Source organism: Lynx canadensis, chromosome E2, assembly GCF_007474595.2.
Source record: "Lynx canadensis isolate LIC74 chromosome E2, mLynCan4.pri.v2, whole genome shotgun sequence".
Classification (NCBI taxonomy): domain Eukaryota; kingdom Metazoa; phylum Chordata; class Mammalia; order Carnivora; family Felidae; genus Lynx; species Lynx canadensis.
In genome coordinates this window covers 46,593,654-46,611,978 of record NC_044317.1, presented here as the reverse complement: position 1 = coordinate 46,611,978, position 18,325 = coordinate 46,593,654, and the positions used below count along the sequence as shown (strand labels likewise).

Below are 18,325 nucleotides of genomic sequence, written 5' to 3'. Positions count from 1 at the left end.
CAGAAAGGGTCCAAGAGGAGAAGTTGAAACGGCAACAGAACAGGAACAGAAATAGTGAGGAGGGTCTACAGAGTGGTGGGGAAGGAAAACAGAGAGGCTTGGGGATGGCTCCAGACCCGCGAGCGGCAGGCACCGACGCCCAGCCTCTCCCATCCACACACTGCTTCTGGGACCGGCAGGGAGGTGAGTGGGGGCCAGCGGAGATTGGTGTGTGCGCACACGGGCACACACCGTGAGTCACGCCGCAGGACACACAGCAGCAGCCCCAGGCAGTGCTCCTCAGAGATGAGGTGCACAGGGGCCTCGGCCGATGAACATCCAGCCCCGGTGAGTGCAGGAAGCAGAGCTAAGGTCACAGCTTGTGGGGGGAGTCCCAGAGGTCAGTCCCTGACCGCTGGCTCGGAGACACAACGGGCACCCCGTGTTCAGACCCACCGTGCCGGGCAGACCCACGAAGGCAGGAGCTGCTAGTCAGCGGTGCTCTGCGTCACAGATGAATTCCCGGCACCCAGCTCAGGGCTTGGTATGTTTTAGGTACTCAGAGTTGATGAATGAGTGAGTGAACAAAGGAATAAGGAGTAAATGCTTAGTGACTAGAAATAAACTATCAGGAGGGAACAGTCATGCTTGGTGCCAGGCCTGGGGTTCACCTTGTATTTATAAAACAAAACAAATGCCAGAGAGCACTCTTTTAAGAGACAGGATGGAGTCCCCGAGGACAAGAAGCAATAATAAAAGCATCACAAGGCTGTCTTGAGACGTAAACACAGGCCGGAGGAAGCCAGACTCGGCGCTGGAGAAGCCTGGAGGCGGCACGTCCCTTGGTGAATGGGCAGATCCAACAGCTTCTCGCGTTAAGAGGGGCCCAGCTGCCTCAAAAACGCCCAATGCTCTGGCCTGAGCTTTCCTGCCAGTGTCCACTCCCACAAATCCCTCAAGGCTGCCCAGCCCCAACCACAGCGGAGCTCGGCTCTGAGCACAGGAGGGCGGTCCGGGCAGAAGGGGGGGATGTGGTGGGCCGAGGCTGGCTTGGGCCTGCAGAGCGGCGAGTCCAGTGGCAAACGTGCTGTCAGTCAGGGTGTGAGTCCTGGAATCTTCCGTGGCTGCCCGCCCCACCCCCCTCCTCTGCCCTCCAGCAGAACACGCCAAACAGGAGCTGCAGTCACACGGTGGGTAGGTGGTGAGAGGCTATGAGAAGCTGTTTCTGGCCACGGGGCTGGAAGGACCACGGTGGGCACGGGCGGCCCTGCAAGGCTGTTCCAGCCACCCGATGATTTACTGAGCACTTACGGGGCTCAGCGCTGTTTTAACTCACCCCGTGCCTACATGCACTCGTTTCACCCTCCTACAGATGGGGAAACTGAGGAAGCGACCCATCCAAGGTCACACTGCCAAGAGGTGGCAGAGCAGGGTCCACAGGCAATAGCAGGTGCAGCCCCTGCCCTGTGACCTCTCTGAACTTCAGTCTCCTCCCCTTTTAAGTGAAGATACTGGCACCCACGCCCCGGGGGTGTGTGCAGGACCGTCCCAGAACCTGTAGGTGCAGAGTCCTTGGAGGACTGCCAGCACGTAGTAAGTGTTCAAGAAACAAGAGCTAATTTCTCCTCTTCCCTGCCCATTTCTAATCGGTGACACAAAATCAAGTCACTGGGAGGATACTACTGCCCAAGACCAGAGACCAGGAGGCAAGGGGAGGGCACACAGGTGCACAGGCCTCCAAGCAGGCCTCTCTCCCATGGAAGCGGACAGCCACTGCTGGGAACAGACACTTCTGATGCTCCGCTCCTGTCAGCGGGACCGCCAGGGACAGGGGCCTGGCAAACTGGGTGGGCAGGTACAGGCTGAGAGTCTAACCTGCTCATGCCAAGCCTTTCCTGGGGCATTTGGGAGGGAAGGAGCCCCAGTGAGATGCCAGTGCGGTGGGCAAGCGGCTGGGTGTGGATCACGGAGAGGGCAGGGCAACCGAGTGCCCGCACCGCAGCTCTGCTGGGATTCGACCGCCCAGAGCCGCTGGGACGCCACCACCCTCCTGGCAGGGGGGGGGGGGGGAACGTATTCACGGAGAGAATATCAGTGCCGTGTCCGCACTGGACTGCCGGCTTAATGGTGGAACCAGAGGCCCACAGTCACGAGAACCCGACCCAGGTCAGTCCCCATGCTGGGGCTCCAACCACAAGTGGGTGGTGGGGACATGCGGGGGACAGTGAGGGCAAGTCTGCAGGCACAGCAGCGAGGGGTGCTCCCGCCCCAGCTCACCTTTTGAGCCCCCGAGAAAGCGTGGTAGAAGCAGGACACGTAAGTCATGATGGCTTTCTCATCTGGCCTCAGAGTGCCTACAATATCTGCGCAGAGAGAGAGAGAAAGAGAGAGAGAGAGGCAGGAGAGAGTAAAAGATGCAGGGAGGGCGGCCGGGGCCGGACCCTAGGCTCATGCGGGAGGAATAGCGCTTGCTCTGGACTGGAAGCCAAACCCCGGCTCCGGCTGTGTGGACACGTATCGCTGAGGTTTTGTAGAGGGAAAGAGGGAAGTCTGAACAGGTGGAGTCCTTTTCTAACCAGACCTGGGTTTGTGACACTAGCTACTGGCAAAGGAAGGGGCGTCTGGGTAGCTCAATCGGTTAAGCATCCGACTCTTGATTTCGGCTCAGGTCATGATCTTATGGTTCGTGAGTTTGAGCCCCGCCTTGGGCTCTGCACACTGACAGCGCAGAGCCTGCTTGGGACTCTCCCTCTCCCTCTCTGCCGCTCCCCCATTTGCTTGTTCTCTTTCTCTCTAGTAAAGAAATGAATTTAAAAAAAAAAAAAAAAAAGGAAGACTGGTTTAGGGCTAGAAGGGTCAAAAGCTAACTGATCTTTCTGGAAACATCAGTAAGATCACGTCTTACATTAACTACCTACTACCCCAGAACAGGCCACCAAACGGTCTCCTAGGGCCCTTAGAATGGAACTCCGGATCTCAGACTATGGTGATTCTACACACCATGGCACTGTTATTATCTCCAACCTCATTTTTTCCCCTCTCCACTCTTCCCTGAATAAGCCAAGCTCATTTCTGCCTCAGGGCCTTTGCACTTGCTCTACCCTCTGCTTGGAATGCTTTTCCTGCTGATCTTCATCCAGCAGCACCTGCTCATCACTCCAAGTGGCTGCCCACGTCACCCAGTAGAAGCCTCCTGTCAGGGCCCCCAGATGAAGCAGCCCCACAGACATCTCTATCCCACCATCCTGCCCTACGTGCTCTACTGTGCTTATCACCATGTGAAATGGCTTTTTATCTGTGGACATGTCTGTTGTCGGTCATGCCCACTGGAATGTAAGCTCCATGAGAGCAGGGATCCTGCCTGACTCAGTCACTACTGTATCCTCAGTGCCTGGAATAGCCTGGCGCAGGTCAGGCACTCAATAGATACTGTGAGCAAAGACTAAACGGGCAGTGACGCCTGGAGTCGGGGGGGATGGCTTCCAGTCGGAGAGAGGCCACTGCCGTCTGCAAGAGAAATGAGGTGAGCGTGGGAGGCGAGAGGCAGCGGCGGCATTGGGCAGTGGCGGCGAGGTGGGCCTGCCTGGCCCTGCCCGGTACCTTCTGCGCTCCCGAAAAGGCATGGTAGAAGCTGGACACATAGGTCATTATGGCCTTCTCGTCGGGCCGGGCCGTGTTCACGATGTCTGTAAGTGAACGACAAGGGTTAAACTGCCCAAGTAGGGGCGGGCGGGGGGCGGGGGAGAGGTGGTCACTCACTGGGATCCAAAGTCTCCTAAGGCCACAGGCATCCCAGGAGAAGGACCCTCAGAATGGATTCAGTGACCCCCAGTGACTCCAGGAGACTTGTCCATACCCTCAGCCCTTCCATTCCCTGTGGTCTCTAGAAAGGCCAAGGCTGTGGGAACTGGATTAAAATGAGGCCACTTCCTCTCTTTGAGAATGGCCTCAAGGGGCTGCTGGACAGTCAACCCCCGGGGCCACCAGAGGCCAGAGACATGGGTCCCGGCTGGGGGTGGTGCACGGCTGGGAAACGGAGCAAAGCCGGAAAGGAAAAACAAACACTCTGCTTTGATGGACTCCAGACTCCACGCCGGGGGCAAGCAGGGAAGACAGTGGCCTTGGATGTCTGCAGGAGCCAGCCCCTCCCTGGCCACCTGGCTTGCCCATCCCACGAGAGGGGCAGGACTCCGACAGGGCTCCAGCAGGACACGCGGGTCCTGTTCTGAGACGTGGCCCCCACAACCAGTCATCTTCGGCTGCTCCTTCCCCTGCTTCCCCATCCCTGAGCCTGACCGGTCTGCTCAGACTGCTCCCTCTCTGGCTCCCAGGCAGCACCACTGTCCCCGGTTCACCCAGATTCATCCAGCCCTTCTCACTGGCACCGCCAGCTCCTTGAAGTTACCGCAACACATGCCCGCAGAACAGGGTGGGGACTGAACAAAAGGGATGTACTTACCCTCTGCATCCAACATCTTGGGGATGTCTAGATATTTCTCGGCCACTTCAAAGGCATTGTTCAGGTTGGTGACAGGGTCATCCTGGGAGGAGGGAGGTGAAGGAGGGAGGAAGGACTTTGTCAGGGGCAGGGTGCAGAAGCACAGAACGAGGCAGGCCTGGAAGGGAGGCATCCTGGAAAGGGGCAGGACTAGAAAGGCTTCTTTAGGCACTTCTCGGCCCCCTGTGCTGCTATGGGGATTGGGGAGGAGGGCACCCACATACAGTCAATCCTCAAAGGAATGCATCTGGGAATCTTTGTGGGGAAAAAGCGTGGACATTTCCCCCAGAGAAAATGCAGGTGTGCTCTTTTCTCACAACTTCCAGCCCTCCGGCCCCCAGATTGAGACCTTTGTCCTGACACCCAGAAAGTGTGGTCCAGACCTGAGAGAACACTGGGGGGGGGGGGGGCGACAGGTCAGGGGTAAGCCGAGAGCTCCCATGGTCCAGCCTTCACACGGTCTCCCCACTGTTCCTAGGATTAAAGACCCTCGCTCATGTGCCTTAGTTGATGTTCAGCTAGAGCCCAATTCGATTCCTCAGAGGGGCTTGAACAGGTCAAGTGCAGGCTCTGCTTCCCCCACTGGGAATGCCCTCCCCTTGGCTCTAGGCTGCCTCCTCCTCCAGAGGCCCTTCCTGGACCATGCCAGCTCACCATGGCCTCCTTCCTCTGCAGTACCTCTCTGGCCCTACCCACTTCCCACCCTCATTCAGCCTGAGCACATGTGCATGGCCTCATGGGGCTGGTTTGCTCTGGACACACTATCCCACCTTCTCCACTGGCTGGGAGCTCCTGGAGGGCAGGACCTTGGTCTTACAGGCTCACAAGCTTTATAAAGGCAAATGAGAATGGGAACCTGCATGGGAAACACCTGCTGGTAGTGATGGCTTGGAATTCTTCAGCCCTTTTCTCCACTAGGCAGAGAGGAAATGCTTCTAGAGTCTAAAAGGTTAAGGAAGGGAACCCAGAAGGCACGGCCGGCCAGGCCCCAAAATAACCGTGGGCAGTCGCAATGCCCATAAGGGGAGAAGGAGATAGTCCCCAAGGGCAGCAAGGGAGGTAAGAATCAGCCACCAAGCCTGGGGTCTGGTGACAGCTGGCACAAGGCTCTCCTAGCCTGCCCATGTGAGCACAGAATCCACCTTCGGATGCCAGCAATAGACGGGCGTGGAAGAGGTGACCCAGAGTCAGGGTCAGACTCTGTGGATCTCTGGGTCACTGAGGGATGTGCAAGAGGCAAACCTTTCTCAGCTTGTCATACTCGATCAGCTCGGGTCTGTGTCGGTGGATCAGTGCATTGAAGGCAAGGCCATCCTTCCAGCTGGGGATGGAAAGGCAGAGGTTAAAAGGAGGGCCCTCTCCCCATGACGTAAGTGTTGATAGCCTGGGGCACCCATAGGAACAATTAATTCCCATTTACTGAGGTAGTGCGTGCGCCGGGCACTGCAAGGAGACCGTCTGGCAGAGTGGCCGTGAGCATGACTGCTAGAGCCAGCTGGTCTGGGGTGAGATCCCACCTCTGGCACTTACCGTCAGTGTGACCTTGGGCAAGTCCCATAATCTCCTACTCCCTCAGTTTCCATGTCTGTAAGGCGGGGTAGTAAGAGTAGCTACACTTCGCTGGGTTGTTATGAGGACTGAATGAGTGAATACACGTAAACGCTTAGCCCGGCGCCTGACCCGTGGCTAGTACTTTATGAGTGAGTGCTGGCCTCTGGGATGGCCATGACCTGCTGAGCCCTGTACGTGCAAGACCCCGCCGAATGGGATGGGCCTACAGTGGAGGGCAACAGCCCACGGTGGGAGACCAGTGCGTGCGCCCCGACCCATGGGACAGAACCAGGGAAAGGGAAAGAGGGCCAAATGGGAGGATGGGACTCCATCCTGGGGCGAGATGAGGGAAGGCGGTGGGCTGGAGTGCTCTGGCCGGGCACTCACCTGATGTGGAAGTTCTGCACGTTGACGTTCTTGTATGGGGCCGTCTTCCTCTGGCACCAGAGAAGCAGCCCTTCCTTGGCGGAGGTCTCTGCAGAACGCACAAGGACGGTGAGCGCGGGGTCAAAACCCCATCCCCACAACCCGGCCCCGTCGAACGAGACTTTCAGCCCAGGCACAGGAGTCAGACGGAAGAGCAGCAGGGCCAGCAGGAAGAGGCCCTCCTGTTCCAGACACCCGGCAGACCTCTGCTGATCCCAACCACTGGCCTGCACACCGAGCCCTGAGAAGTCACTTGCCCGGGGTCACCCCAGGAAGTGGTAGTGACAGGACAGGCCAGGGCCGGACACCGCGCCACGTCTCTGCCCACAAAGCCTGTCCCTTTACCCTCCAGAACACACTGCCAAACAAGCCCCTGATGCTGGCCTTGGACTCTTCTGAACGGTGAAGAACCAGCCAAGGGGCCTGAGCGCCGGGCCTTGCACACCCGGGGTCTCCCAGATGTGGCGGCGGCTTCAGGGAAGTGGTGAGGGAGGGGCCCAGGGCATCTGTCTGCTCCCCGTGGGCGGCTCCGGGAGCGCGGAGTGCAGGGTCACTGCTGCGGCCTTTGCGGGAACCCGCTCCCCAAGCTGGCCGGGATGACTGTGCTCACACCATAGCACACACACGTGCTTGGAGGGACTGGCCCCAGGTTCACGGAGGCAAAGGTCTGAGGGTGGGGGTGTCAAATGGAAACATGTAGGCGCTAACGCGAAAAAACCAGGCCAGGCCTGACTCTGCCACCGGTCTGCTCTGCGACTCAGATTCCTTGACTGGAAAATGGGGACATTCATGCCCACTCGACAAGGGTCGTGTGAGGGTCCGCTGAGACGGAGACCATGGGAGCCAGAGGGCTCTGGGTGGATGCCAGAGCTGGGCGGCTGGCTGGGGACCCTTCACCCGCAGCCCGGGCCAGATCTCACTAACCACTCTTGCACGGGGCCAGGCCCCGCGAGTGATGCCGGGAAACATGGAAGAGCCTCAAGCATGAAGACAAAACCCCCAAATCACCATCTAACGCACCCCAACCTGGACAGGACCAGGACAGGGAGAAGAGGCTGTTCTTTGCCAGGCCTTAGGCTCTCACCTTCCACAGAGATGTCCTGGATGGCGAACCTGAGGATGATGGTCCAGATCATTCCCAGGGTCATCTTTGCGTTGCCGTCCACAATCTCTGCATGCACGGAAGGGGGCAGAGGGTGAGAAGGTTGCTGAAACCAGAGGGGACTCCTTCTGGCTCTATGTAGAGATTGGCTCCGATGGTCCAACGGGAGACGTCCAGGCTTGTCCGCCACCCTCCCTGGGAGACGCTACACGGACACTGGGAAGCACCGTCCCCCAAGCCTTCTGCTGCTCAGCACCTGCGGGCCCCCGTGCACATGCTGTCCGCCACGCAGGCCTGTTCTCACCCGGCCAGCCCGTCGTCTCGCCCAGCTCAAAAGAGCGCTCCTCCCTGACACGTGTCCCCGGCGCTGGGCCCACACTCCCAGCCCTCTGTGTGCACCTCCCTCGTGCCGTCAAGGGTGCGTCTCCCCATGGCGGGTGCGTGCCGCACTACTGTTGAGAATCTGCCCACTTCCTTCCAACCTCACTGCTGCCACCGTTGTCCAGGCCACTGTGGTCTCCCCCCGAGAGCTCGACACACCACCTCCCCCTCCGTGCCCCGTGCAGTCCACCTCCACACAACAGCCAGGGTGCCCACTTTAAAAGGTGCATCAGATTTGTGCCACTCACCTGTCCGAAGCCCGACTACATCTAAAATGAAGCCCATGTTCTCAAATCCCACTTACAAATCCTGCCCTGGGTGACCCTGCCCCTTGATGCCCGGCACACCCCGGCCGTGTCCTTTCGGCAAGCCAGGCTTTCTTGCTAGAAGGACCTCACGCCTTTTGTCCACCCACGAAGTGCACCCCTTGACCCTTTCCTCGGGTGGCTGTCCTTCCCATCCTCTAAGCCTCTGCTGTCACCTCTACGAAATAACCCCCACCAACCACCAATCTGAAGGTGCCCGCCCAGTGTCCCTCTCTCGCCGGCACCCTGCTCTGCCCCTCACATGCTAACCATCATTTGTAACCACGTATGTGCTGGTTTACTTGTTCACTGCCTGCCTTTGAGATCGCCCCTCAGTACCTGGCCTCGGCCCTTGTGAAAGACAGGATGCTGCAGGACAGGGAGAGTGGCCCCCAGGCCCGGCCGGGAAGGTACATGCTTTCTTCACTAACCGAACAACTACTCTCAAACTTCTGGGAGTTGCCTCAAAGGTCTGTACCACATGGTCTTCAGCTTCAGTAGCTTACAGAAAAATCATCTTGATGACACTCAGGGCGCCATGTGTCTACTGCTGGGTAAGAGAAGTGCAAGTGGCCTCATCCCTGAGTCTGCCAGCCAGATGTGCCTCTGCAGCCCTCTAAATGCCTTCCGCCCCCCAACGTCTCAGCACGGCAGGTGCAGGAAGAGAGACCTTGCTCACAGACCCTCGAGAACAGAAAACTCCAGGGTGGGCTTGATTTGGAAAGGAGGTAGAGTGATCACCCAGGGGACAGGGCCAGGCCTTCCCCAAGGACACACTCGAGTGGAAAGGGTGGGGCCCATCAGCCACAACGGAGGAGAACCTCCCTCCGCCCCCTAGAAGCCACAGGTTGATGGCAGAGGGTGGTTTTCGTCTTGAGAGTGTCAGGATAAGAAAATAAGCACAGTCCACTGCCCAGAGGCAGGGGAAGGACGGAAGGACACAATGTCTGCCGGGCCCTTTCCCAGGGCTAAGAACCCCATACAGGGAAACCAGGCAGAGTCTCTCCAGCCTGGGGCAAGGGCAGATATCCAGTCAGGAAACCTATGCTGCGTTCCTCCTAAGTGCCAGGCACTCCACAGCAGGGGAATGCACGCAGTCTGGACAGGCGGCTGGAGCTCCCACACCCAGCCGGCTGCACAAGGAAGCGGATCATGGAGGGCTCAGAGAGCTCCCATGCGGAGGAAGACGGATTCTCTCATGACACATGCACCAGATGCTTCCCAGACCTATAGCTGTGCCCCTACAAGACAGTCATGTTTTGGCTACGGCCCAGACCATGTGGAGGGTAGGGCGATGGGAGGCAGGGCAGGGGCTGGGGCTCTCAGGTATTCTGAAGCCCTCGGGGCACCTCTAGTAGCTGCTTTCCAGCTTTCTCCCGGGGCCCAGCGGTCACAGGGACTGGGAGTGAACCAATCCGGGCATGAACGCAGAACATTTTTAGACGGAGTTTTTCTCCAAATGAAAACTGATGCATGCCACCGGGTCTCTCCTCTAACCCCTTCTGTATTTACAGGCTAGCATTTGAGCAAAATAAGTGCAGCTGTGAGAAGCAGAAGGCTGGAGTGGAGCCAGGAGGAAAGATCCATGCAAGGACAGAAAATCTGAAGGCCGACTGATTTTGGGGGTTTTGCTTTTTTTTAAACAAACACCGACCACCTCAACTGTGGCATGTGACGCTTGGCACCCCTCCCCGAGAGGTCCCAGCCGGGGCAGAGCCCTGGAACTCAGTACGCACACTCTGGCCTCAAGTCTTGGCCAACCTCTCAGAGCCCTGTCATTAACAGCAATTAGTTTTCTTTGTTTTTCTAGAAGCTGGGACAACATGGATGTCAGGGTGTAGGAAATCCTGCTCTAATGAGCTGAACTGTGAGTGCAAGCTGACAGGGAGCTTCTGGGCTCCATCAGGCCTCGCCTCGTCTCCAAAAGCGCCTGTGAGCTCGAGACGAGCTGGCTGCTGGAGGGCAGCGTGTTGTTGCTCTAGTGGAAAGGTCTAGAACGAAGAATTGCAGTATTGGGTGTCCCCATGGGGCACAGAGGGTCCTGGGTATCCAGTCAGGGGCCAAACTCCCTCAGGTCCTGCAGCCAGAAAAGTGGTTACTGACCTTTGGACCTGCACTCCCCACCCCAGAGCCCTGACACCGGGCCTCGAAAGTCCTTCTCCCCTGAGATCTCCAGATACCAGGCAGGGCCAAAGGGCAAAGGTGCTCCAGGCACAGGGACGCCAGGTGATGTGACTGTCAGTGTTTCTGAGGCCCAGCACAAGGGCCAATGAGGGTGTCCAGGGTCCAGGACAAAGTCATTCCTGCCCTGTAGAAGAGGCCTGCCCTACATAACTGGGGGCACTGGATTCCCGAGTGTTAGATTATTCTGTGGGTGGAAGGGAGGAGGAGCTTGGGGACCCAATGATCACATCGAGGGCAGTCACTGTAGTCACTGCTGGGGTATATACTGGGGCTTTACACCCCACCAAGTGCTCTCTCTGCCACCCACACAACTCCTGCTTGGAGTACAGAAGTTGAGGCTCTGAGCCTACAAGTCAGGGACCGAGCTGTCCCATCCCCGCTCACCTTCTGCTCCGATGGAGACCAGCTTGACTCCTTTGCTGGCGATGAAGTCCAGGGCTTTGTTCACATTGTTGATTTTGTGCACTCTCATCTTGCCCCGCTCTGGCTTAGGTAACCGCTCACCTGAGAGCCACGCCCCGAGAAAGAGGGGGAGAAAGGGAAACTTTCATGTCCCTACTGCCCTCCAGAACTGGCCGCCATGGCACTCTGGCCCGCCCTCCCCCCACAGGCCAGCGCCTGGATGCGCTGCAGTGCAGTCGTTCAAAGCCTCAGTCTCTTCCCAGCAGCTTAGGGACAGCTGGGGTGGGCCGAGTCCCCGGGACGTGGGACAGGGCACCTGTTCCAGGTGTGGGGTGTGCTGCGTTGCACAGGAGACTCACCTGAAATGACCTCCAGAAGGAGCATGAGCTTGAGCCCGTCTCGAAAGTCCTCGTCGATGTTCTCGATCTGTGTGCCAGCCTTCCTCAGGTGGGAGTTGCACCAGGCTGTGAACGTCTGGGGAAGCGTGAGAGAGAGGCCTGGAGGGTCAGTGTGACTGTTGGGGCCTTCTAACAAAAGGGCTGGGCCACCACCCTGACCCTGGGACAACGGTGGCCACCACGGGGCCTTCCTATACACTGTTTCTGATCCTTAAGCAACCCAGGCAAGTCAATCCGAGGAAACCGAGGCTCAGGGCAGTTAGCAGACCCACCGCACGATTGTCTGGCTGATAAGTGGCACAGCATGGGCTAGAACCCAGTCATGCAAAGGTGACTCAGCGCCAGACCCCGGGTATGGAAACGAGACACAGGGTCCCCGCTCTTACATTCTTTGGGACAGACACACAGAGCCCTTCACCACCTCCCCCGACCCGAGCGGGCAGATGAGACCACAGGTCCTAGCCGGTGCTGGCTTCCTTCCCTCTCAGGTAGGAGCCATTGCCGGCACAGAGATGACCTGAGACAGGAAAGCAGATGGAAAATAAAAGCCTGCTGTAAATGTATGGTTTCCTTCAAGTCAGTCTCTCTTGGAGTTTTGGGCGGCCTGGCAGCAAGTGCCTCCCCTAAAAGGCCGGGAGCACAGAGCCTCTGAGCCCTGCGCAAACCTCTATTCCTTGGAGGACATTCCACATCCCACCCTTCCAAACCTTAGGGGAGCTTAAGGAGGCTGGAAGGCAAGTGGAGGTAGGCAACCCACCACCAGAGTTAGACAGCCATATCTGAGGAAGTGTCTGAAACACAGGGCACGCAGATGCCGGGACATGAAAGGATGCATCCGGGTACAGAGGGCCACAAACAACAACCCAAATCCCAAATCCCAACTCCAGAACACCCAGCACAGGGCACCAGCCACTCAGGCCCCGCTGGCCGGGCATGTCACCGGACATCAGCCCCCAGGAAGCGCGTCACATCAGTTAAAGGTGCACGCGTCCAGACACCTTCTGGGGAAACCGGCCCAATTAGCCTCCCACAGCAGGGTCTGGGAAAAATGCCATGCTTCTGTTTCTCACAGAACCCCCGTAACCCGCACCCCGCCCTGCCACCTCCATCTGCAGTGGCCAGCATGGATGTGGGCGGAGGGCCAGGAGCGTACGAGCACACGCTCCGTGCCCAGGCGCAGGCAGAGGCCACGTGGGGGGCGAGGGGCTTCCAAGGAGCCTCTGGCGGAGCACCATGTGTTCTGACAACTGTCACCACTCCTGCTCATTCAGACGCAACACTAGGCCCCTCCCAGACAAAGGAGCCGCCTAATCAACACGCCGTGCAGCGAGGATGGGCATGAGGTTTCCTTCCAAACCCAAACGGTGGATGTGAAGAGTTCCTCTGCACGGGGGACACAGACCCCATCCTGTGTGGAGCTGTCCCCTCAGTAAGGGTGCCTGTACGCTGCCTCTGCCTCTCCTAAACTGGCACCTGCTGATCCCTCAAGATCAGCCTGAAGCGCAGCTCCTCTGAGACGTCCACACCGACTGGCTCACCCCAACCTGATTCTGACTCGGATGCTCCCTCCTCTGCACAGGTATCATAGCACCTTTCTCTCGGGCTCTTACAGTTGGGTGTTGTCCTCTGCCTCCACACATGCCTGAACTCTGGCCACCAAGCAGGTGCTCGCTCACACTGAGGAAGCAGGAATGTGCCTTCTCTGCCTCATTCCCCAACCCCCTCTATACAGCCCTGAATTCAGACAAACCAGAGCCAGACTGCTGGTTACACTACTCATATGGAAACATCATCCGACCTTCCTTAACATCTGCCTCCCCGTCTGTAACGTGGTGGTGAGGACAGCACCCAAGTCACGGTCAGCGTGAGGATTCGCGATGGCGGAGCCCGCAGAGCACATGACGGCCCCGGTCGTCGCTGTGCCTCCCCAGATCTCCTCCTTTCCTGAAATCCTGCCACTGCTTCCAGAGTATCCTCTCCTTCCCCTGTCTGCCCTGGCCACCACGCAGCCCCCGGCAGCTCTCAAAAGCATTCTCTAGTCATTCCGTGTGTTACTAGAGGTTGCCTGCACGTGTGCAAGCTCCAAGGGGGCAGGACTTCCGTCCCACATCTCACATGCCCTTGTAATGTCTGAGGCACAGCCAGCGGCGGTGCTGGGCAGCGAGACGCGACTCAGCCGTCCTAAAACCAGTGGGCGGCAGCAGGCCGGGCTGGGGCAGGAAGTGGCCAGGAAAGCCGGCCTCTGCCCGTGCGCGTACCTGAAAGATACCTGCGAGTGGCAAAGCGACCGATCGTATCCCAAGGCTGAGGACGGAAGAGGGCGATTCCCAGAGGGCAAGCTCCCCAGTGCTCCAGTGCTGCTGGGGCCAAGATGCAGGCCCCTGGTCTGCACGCAGGGCCAGAAACGTGTCTAAACGGCAGCCCTCATCACCTCAGCCTGCCTGGGTTATGCCCACGTGCTCTCAAAGGGCACAGGTCTGGGTCTCAATGCCAACTCCCGGACCTACTTACACCTCAGTTTCCTTCTGTCGGATGGACTCACCAGAATCTACCTCCCATAGCTGCTGCAAGGATTAAGTGGGGGAGAGGCTTTAAAGCACCCGACACAGTACCTGGCATAAAGTTAATGCCAGATGAATTGTCTGCATGCACAGTGGCTGCTTCCCTCTCTGCAAAGGCCCTTACCCCACCTCCATGGTTTGGAGAGGAAATGAAATTGCAGGAAACCCTCTTCCTGTGGAGGCTGGGAACAAAACTCGCCTCGTGGGGTTCAGGCTATCTGTCCTCACAAACATGTACCCCATCCTTTGCTCATCTTCTCTGGGGAGCACGTAAGAGCTCTGGGGCTTGGGGCTCACACGGACCTGGGTTCAAATCTGGCCTCTGCCGGTGAGGCAACCTGCCCGAAGGGTAGCCCTGGATAAGCAATGAGCCTCACGTTGTCCGATGATGAAGTGGGGACAGTTAACTTCTCTTAAATGAAGATCGAACAACATAATGCAAGTTAATCACTTCAGACTGTGCCTGGCACAGATTCTGTCAGCACTCAGGATTACACGTATGTCCAAAAAAAGACCTGTTTTCAAGTCAACGGTCACTATGCCCTGTACTTCTGTGTCCCTAGCTGGAAGCAGGCAGCGTCCTCAGCAGAATACCGAGCAGGTGCTTAGGAAGCGTATCCGCTTGCCTGGCCTGGGCGGCGAGAAGGAAGAACTCTCTCCTGAGCCGGCCACAGACAGAATGGAAACCCCACCGACAGGCCTCCCACCCCTATGCCCCGCGTGGCTGTTTTCTCCTTCTGGAAGATGACGGGCACGTGCTGACACTCGAGGCTCACAGACGAGGAGAACGGGCCCTCACAAGGCCATCTTCAGGGAACGAATCAACCCCAGACCACCACTTCTTTACGCAGTGACTGGGCAGGAGGAGCTGGGATTTGAACGGGACATTAAACATTCGGTTGTTCCTAGTTGGCCACAAGAATGACTCTCTACTCGACACTTCCTCTCCCTACCGGTTTAGGCTAAGATGCGTGGGGTAGACAGTGTGGAGGGGTGGTTTCAATAAAGGCCTCGTGTGCCCACCACACCACCCACCACTGTGCAAAATTCTCAGAGCGTTGAGCTACAGAGCCAACAGCTGAGCCAACGGCTGACAGGTTCCACTGCTCCGCATGCCCCAGGCTTCCGTGGGGTTGGAACACGTCCATTCCCTTGACAAGCATTTGCTGGGGGTCGACCCCAGGCCAGGTCTCGTGTCGAGGACACAGGAGTGAGCAAAAGTGGACACAGCCTGCACTCTCACGGAGCACCCAGTCTGAACAGGGAGAGGATGTCAGTAATCAAGCGACCGCTCAGCTACAGAAGTAACAGCCGCAGGAAAAGTAATAGTAATGACCGAAGCAGCCACCTCTATAGAGCTCACTACGTGCCGGGCACTGTTCTAGGCACTTTGTCACGTATTAATTTCTCCCAGCTGCATAACTATCTTGTGGGGTAGGAGCCTCTACGGGCTCATTTTACAGATGAGGAAACCGAGGGTCGGACAGGTGTTGTGACTTGACCACAGGGAGTCACGCACCTGGAAAGTTACAGAGCCGGACTTAAAGCCAGGTCCTCTGAGCCCCAGAGGCCCCACTCCAAGGTGTCATGCATTTGCCCTCTTCCCCGCTGCCCCCAGAAAGGGAGCTAAAGAGCATTCAGCATGCAAGCTCCTGATCTAGGTAGGGGCAGACACGGGGTAGTTTCCGAGGTAATTCTCCCACTCTGATAGGACTGCGAATGAGTGAAGACAAAAAATAAGGGAGACTGTGCAGATAACAAGAACAGCATGTGCAAAGGCCCTCCAGGAGGCTGGAGAGAGAAAAAGAGGGAACAAGGTAGAGCAAGCTGTGCCATGAGGCTGGTGGGGCCTACCTCACGGGGCCTTCCAAAGGTCACACTGGCTGCTGCTGGCTGAGGACAGAGCTGAAGGGGGCAAGGGTCAATGCGTGAGGACCAGGAAAAAAGAGAGTAAAAAGCCTCCAAGAGAAACTCGGCAGTGGGAGGAAGACAGAGGAGCCATGCTGAAGATACTAACTGTCGTGACTGAGAAAGACAAGCTCAGCGTTTCTATTTTATTGGGGGGGGGGGGGTTGTCCAGAGCTACTGGCACCCTGTGGGAGGAGGAAAAGACAAAGAGCATCGAGCTCAGCTAGGCTTTACTGTTAAGGCCATTTTCATGGTAAGCACGGACTCGGAACAGTGGCCCTGTCCTCAGGTGTTCAATGAATTTACTTGGTTGATTCCCAACTTGGAACCCCTACTAGACACTGGGCATGGGAAGAAGTGAAAGAGATGCAGAATTTACATTCGAGGGGGGGGACATGCTAAAGGTAATTATGCAATCATCGCTAATTACTGCTTCCTAACATTTCTACATAGGGACTCTTTAAAACCTCCAACCTCATGATCGTGTAAATTATCATCTCCATTTTACATATGAGGAAACTGAGGTGAGGAGGGGTAAGTGACTTGCCCAAGGTCACAGAGCTCATCAACAGTTTCAAACATGGGGCGGCCGCTCATCCACAAGGCCTGAGTGGGACGCTAAGTACGCTTGGCAAAGCAGAGCCAGCAGAGCAGAGTTAGGAAGGCCCCAGCCCCACCTCAGCCCCCAAGCTGGAGGGGAGCTCACAGAGTGAGGTGGGCAGGCAGAGCTATGCCTCCAAAAGCTCCCCTACTTCTTCAAGGGTAGCCTGGACCCACTGTGAGGCAGCGAAAACAAAGCCAGTGGTGGCCCTGTTGCTCCCAGCCTGTCCTTGCCATTGTGAGAAGGGAGCCTGAGCCCAGCCCTCGGCCTATCTGGGGAGGAAGGAAGGATGTGGACTTGTCTGTCTTTGAGAACACACGTGAAAAAAAAAAAAAACCACAGAGAAGAGGCTTTAGAACTTGCCTCTGCACACTGGCAGCCTGTTCAAGATTCTTCTCTGGTTGCTAAAATAGCACAGGGTGTGAGTGGGGGAGAGGGAGGGCCGGCAGAAGAGAAAGAGGAGCTTGTTGGCTCCTTTGGGACCCAGTCACCACTCCCAGTGCGGTGGTGCACCGGGGACGGCAAGCTTCAGAGGGGCCCCTGGGCTGTTTCTGCTTTGTCACTCTGTATGTGGGGGGAGGGAGAGGAGGCCATCACTGGCCATAAAGTCCTTCCTGTGTCACAAGGACCCCTCCCAGTGGCCAGGATGTGGGGCGGCTGGGTGAATGAATGATGGATATTGTTCTGGAGGTGACCTAAGCAGCCGGGAATGTGGCAGCAGGGGGCTTTAATGAGCCATTCATCAATGACTCCTTCCTCCAACCCAAAGAGGTAAACCCTGTCTACTCTGGGGCAGTACTGAATCCGAAGCAAACATCTTAAGACAGAGCAACCAAGTGGCATTCCAGTGGGCACAGTGATGGTGAGTGCGAGAGGAAAGGGTCCTGGTGGGATGAGGCTGCCCAGCTGAAAAAACTTTCCTTCCCTCTTCTTCTCAACGACTTCCTGTTACAAAACACGTTCCCTGTTACAAAACACGGTCATAGTACTGAAGGGGGTGGTGTGGAGGGAAATGGGATTCCACTGAACCCAGAATAAAGGGAGTCTCTTGCAAAGTCAGTCTGGGTCTGGAAGCAGGCTCAGCCCAGTCCCTTGGCGGGGGCGAGCATACTGGCCTCAAGGATCGGCCCCGGCAAAGAGGGCTCCCGGACCAGGGTCGAAGGCTGCACTATTTCTACTCACGCGGCAGATGCTCACATGTGGATTCCATTGACTCCACGCTTCACACGATTTTTAGGAAAAACTCTTTGCTGCCTCACACCGCATCCCCCGCCTTCCACCGTGTACGCTGCCCACCCCCTTCGCGGGACAGCCCGGGCCGACAGCCTGACCCACAAGGCCCAGGACTGACTGCAATTGGTCACGGCAAACTCCCCCAGGGTACACGGAGGCAAGACAGGGCTCCCTACGGTGCCGGGAGTTTTCAGACCCCGTCTCTGCAATACCGTGTCGGGTTTGCCGCTCCGCTGGGGCATCAGCTGCCTTGAGGGGGAGGGCGCCGTCCCACTTCCTGAACTCCCACCTTGCCTGCTGTGGCCTCTGATGCTGCCCATGGTTCCTGCTTCCACGGGTCCTCAGGAAGGGTGTCTGGGGCTTGGACACAAGGGAGGGACAGCTATTTATTCCTAGGACAGGCATCCAGCCTTCTTATCGCCCATCTGCCTGGCCACTGCCAGGCTTCAGACAAGGCCTAGCCCCAGCGGGGCATCTTTTCAGTTCCTGAAAGCAGAAACTGCTCCCACCATAAAGGCCCTTTCAGGGCCCGACAGCTCAGCCGAAGGGAATGTGGGTTGCCAGTGGCTCAGGCAAAAAGGCGATCACCCTGGCAACATCCACACGGACCATCCAGGGAGCGAGGGGATCTGTGAGCCTCTGGACGGTTCTGAGATCGTATGTGTGAGTACTATTTTTGAAGACCCACTGCCTTTACCAGATCTGAAGGGGACAGAAACCAGGGAGCAGGCTGAGAACAGATAACGGACTGGTCATGATAATGTGGCCACAACGTAGATGGATGCAGCCCCGCCAG

At 57.4% G+C, this 18,325-nt stretch overlaps 1 protein-coding gene across 4 annotated transcripts in view; it reads right to left on the bottom strand.

The window, feature by feature from the left end:
• ACTN4 (actinin alpha 4) overlaps positions 1-18,325 on the bottom strand; it is a 71,137-nt gene that overhangs the window by 15,732 nt on the left and 37,080 nt on the right. For 2 of the 4 annotated variants that reach the window (XM_030299469.1, XM_030299468.2), the window contains exons 2-8: positions 11,188-11,302; positions 10,811-10,930; positions 7,539-7,625; positions 6,416-6,503; positions 5,720-5,798; positions 4,439-4,520; positions 2,257-2,342 (exon numbers count right to left, since the gene is read on the bottom strand). In XM_030299469.1, the coding sequence (XP_030155329.1) occupies positions 2,257-2,342; positions 4,439-4,520; positions 5,720-5,798; positions 6,416-6,503; positions 7,539-7,625; positions 10,811-10,930; positions 11,188-11,302 (657 nt within the window). Of the gene's footprint in view, positions 1-2,256; positions 2,343-3,579; positions 3,666-4,438; positions 4,521-5,719; positions 5,799-6,415; positions 6,504-7,538; positions 7,626-10,810; positions 10,931-11,187; positions 11,303-18,325 lie in introns of all 4 variants that reach the window. The other 2 variants (XM_030299470.1, XM_030299466.2) reach the window with 1 other exon arrangement.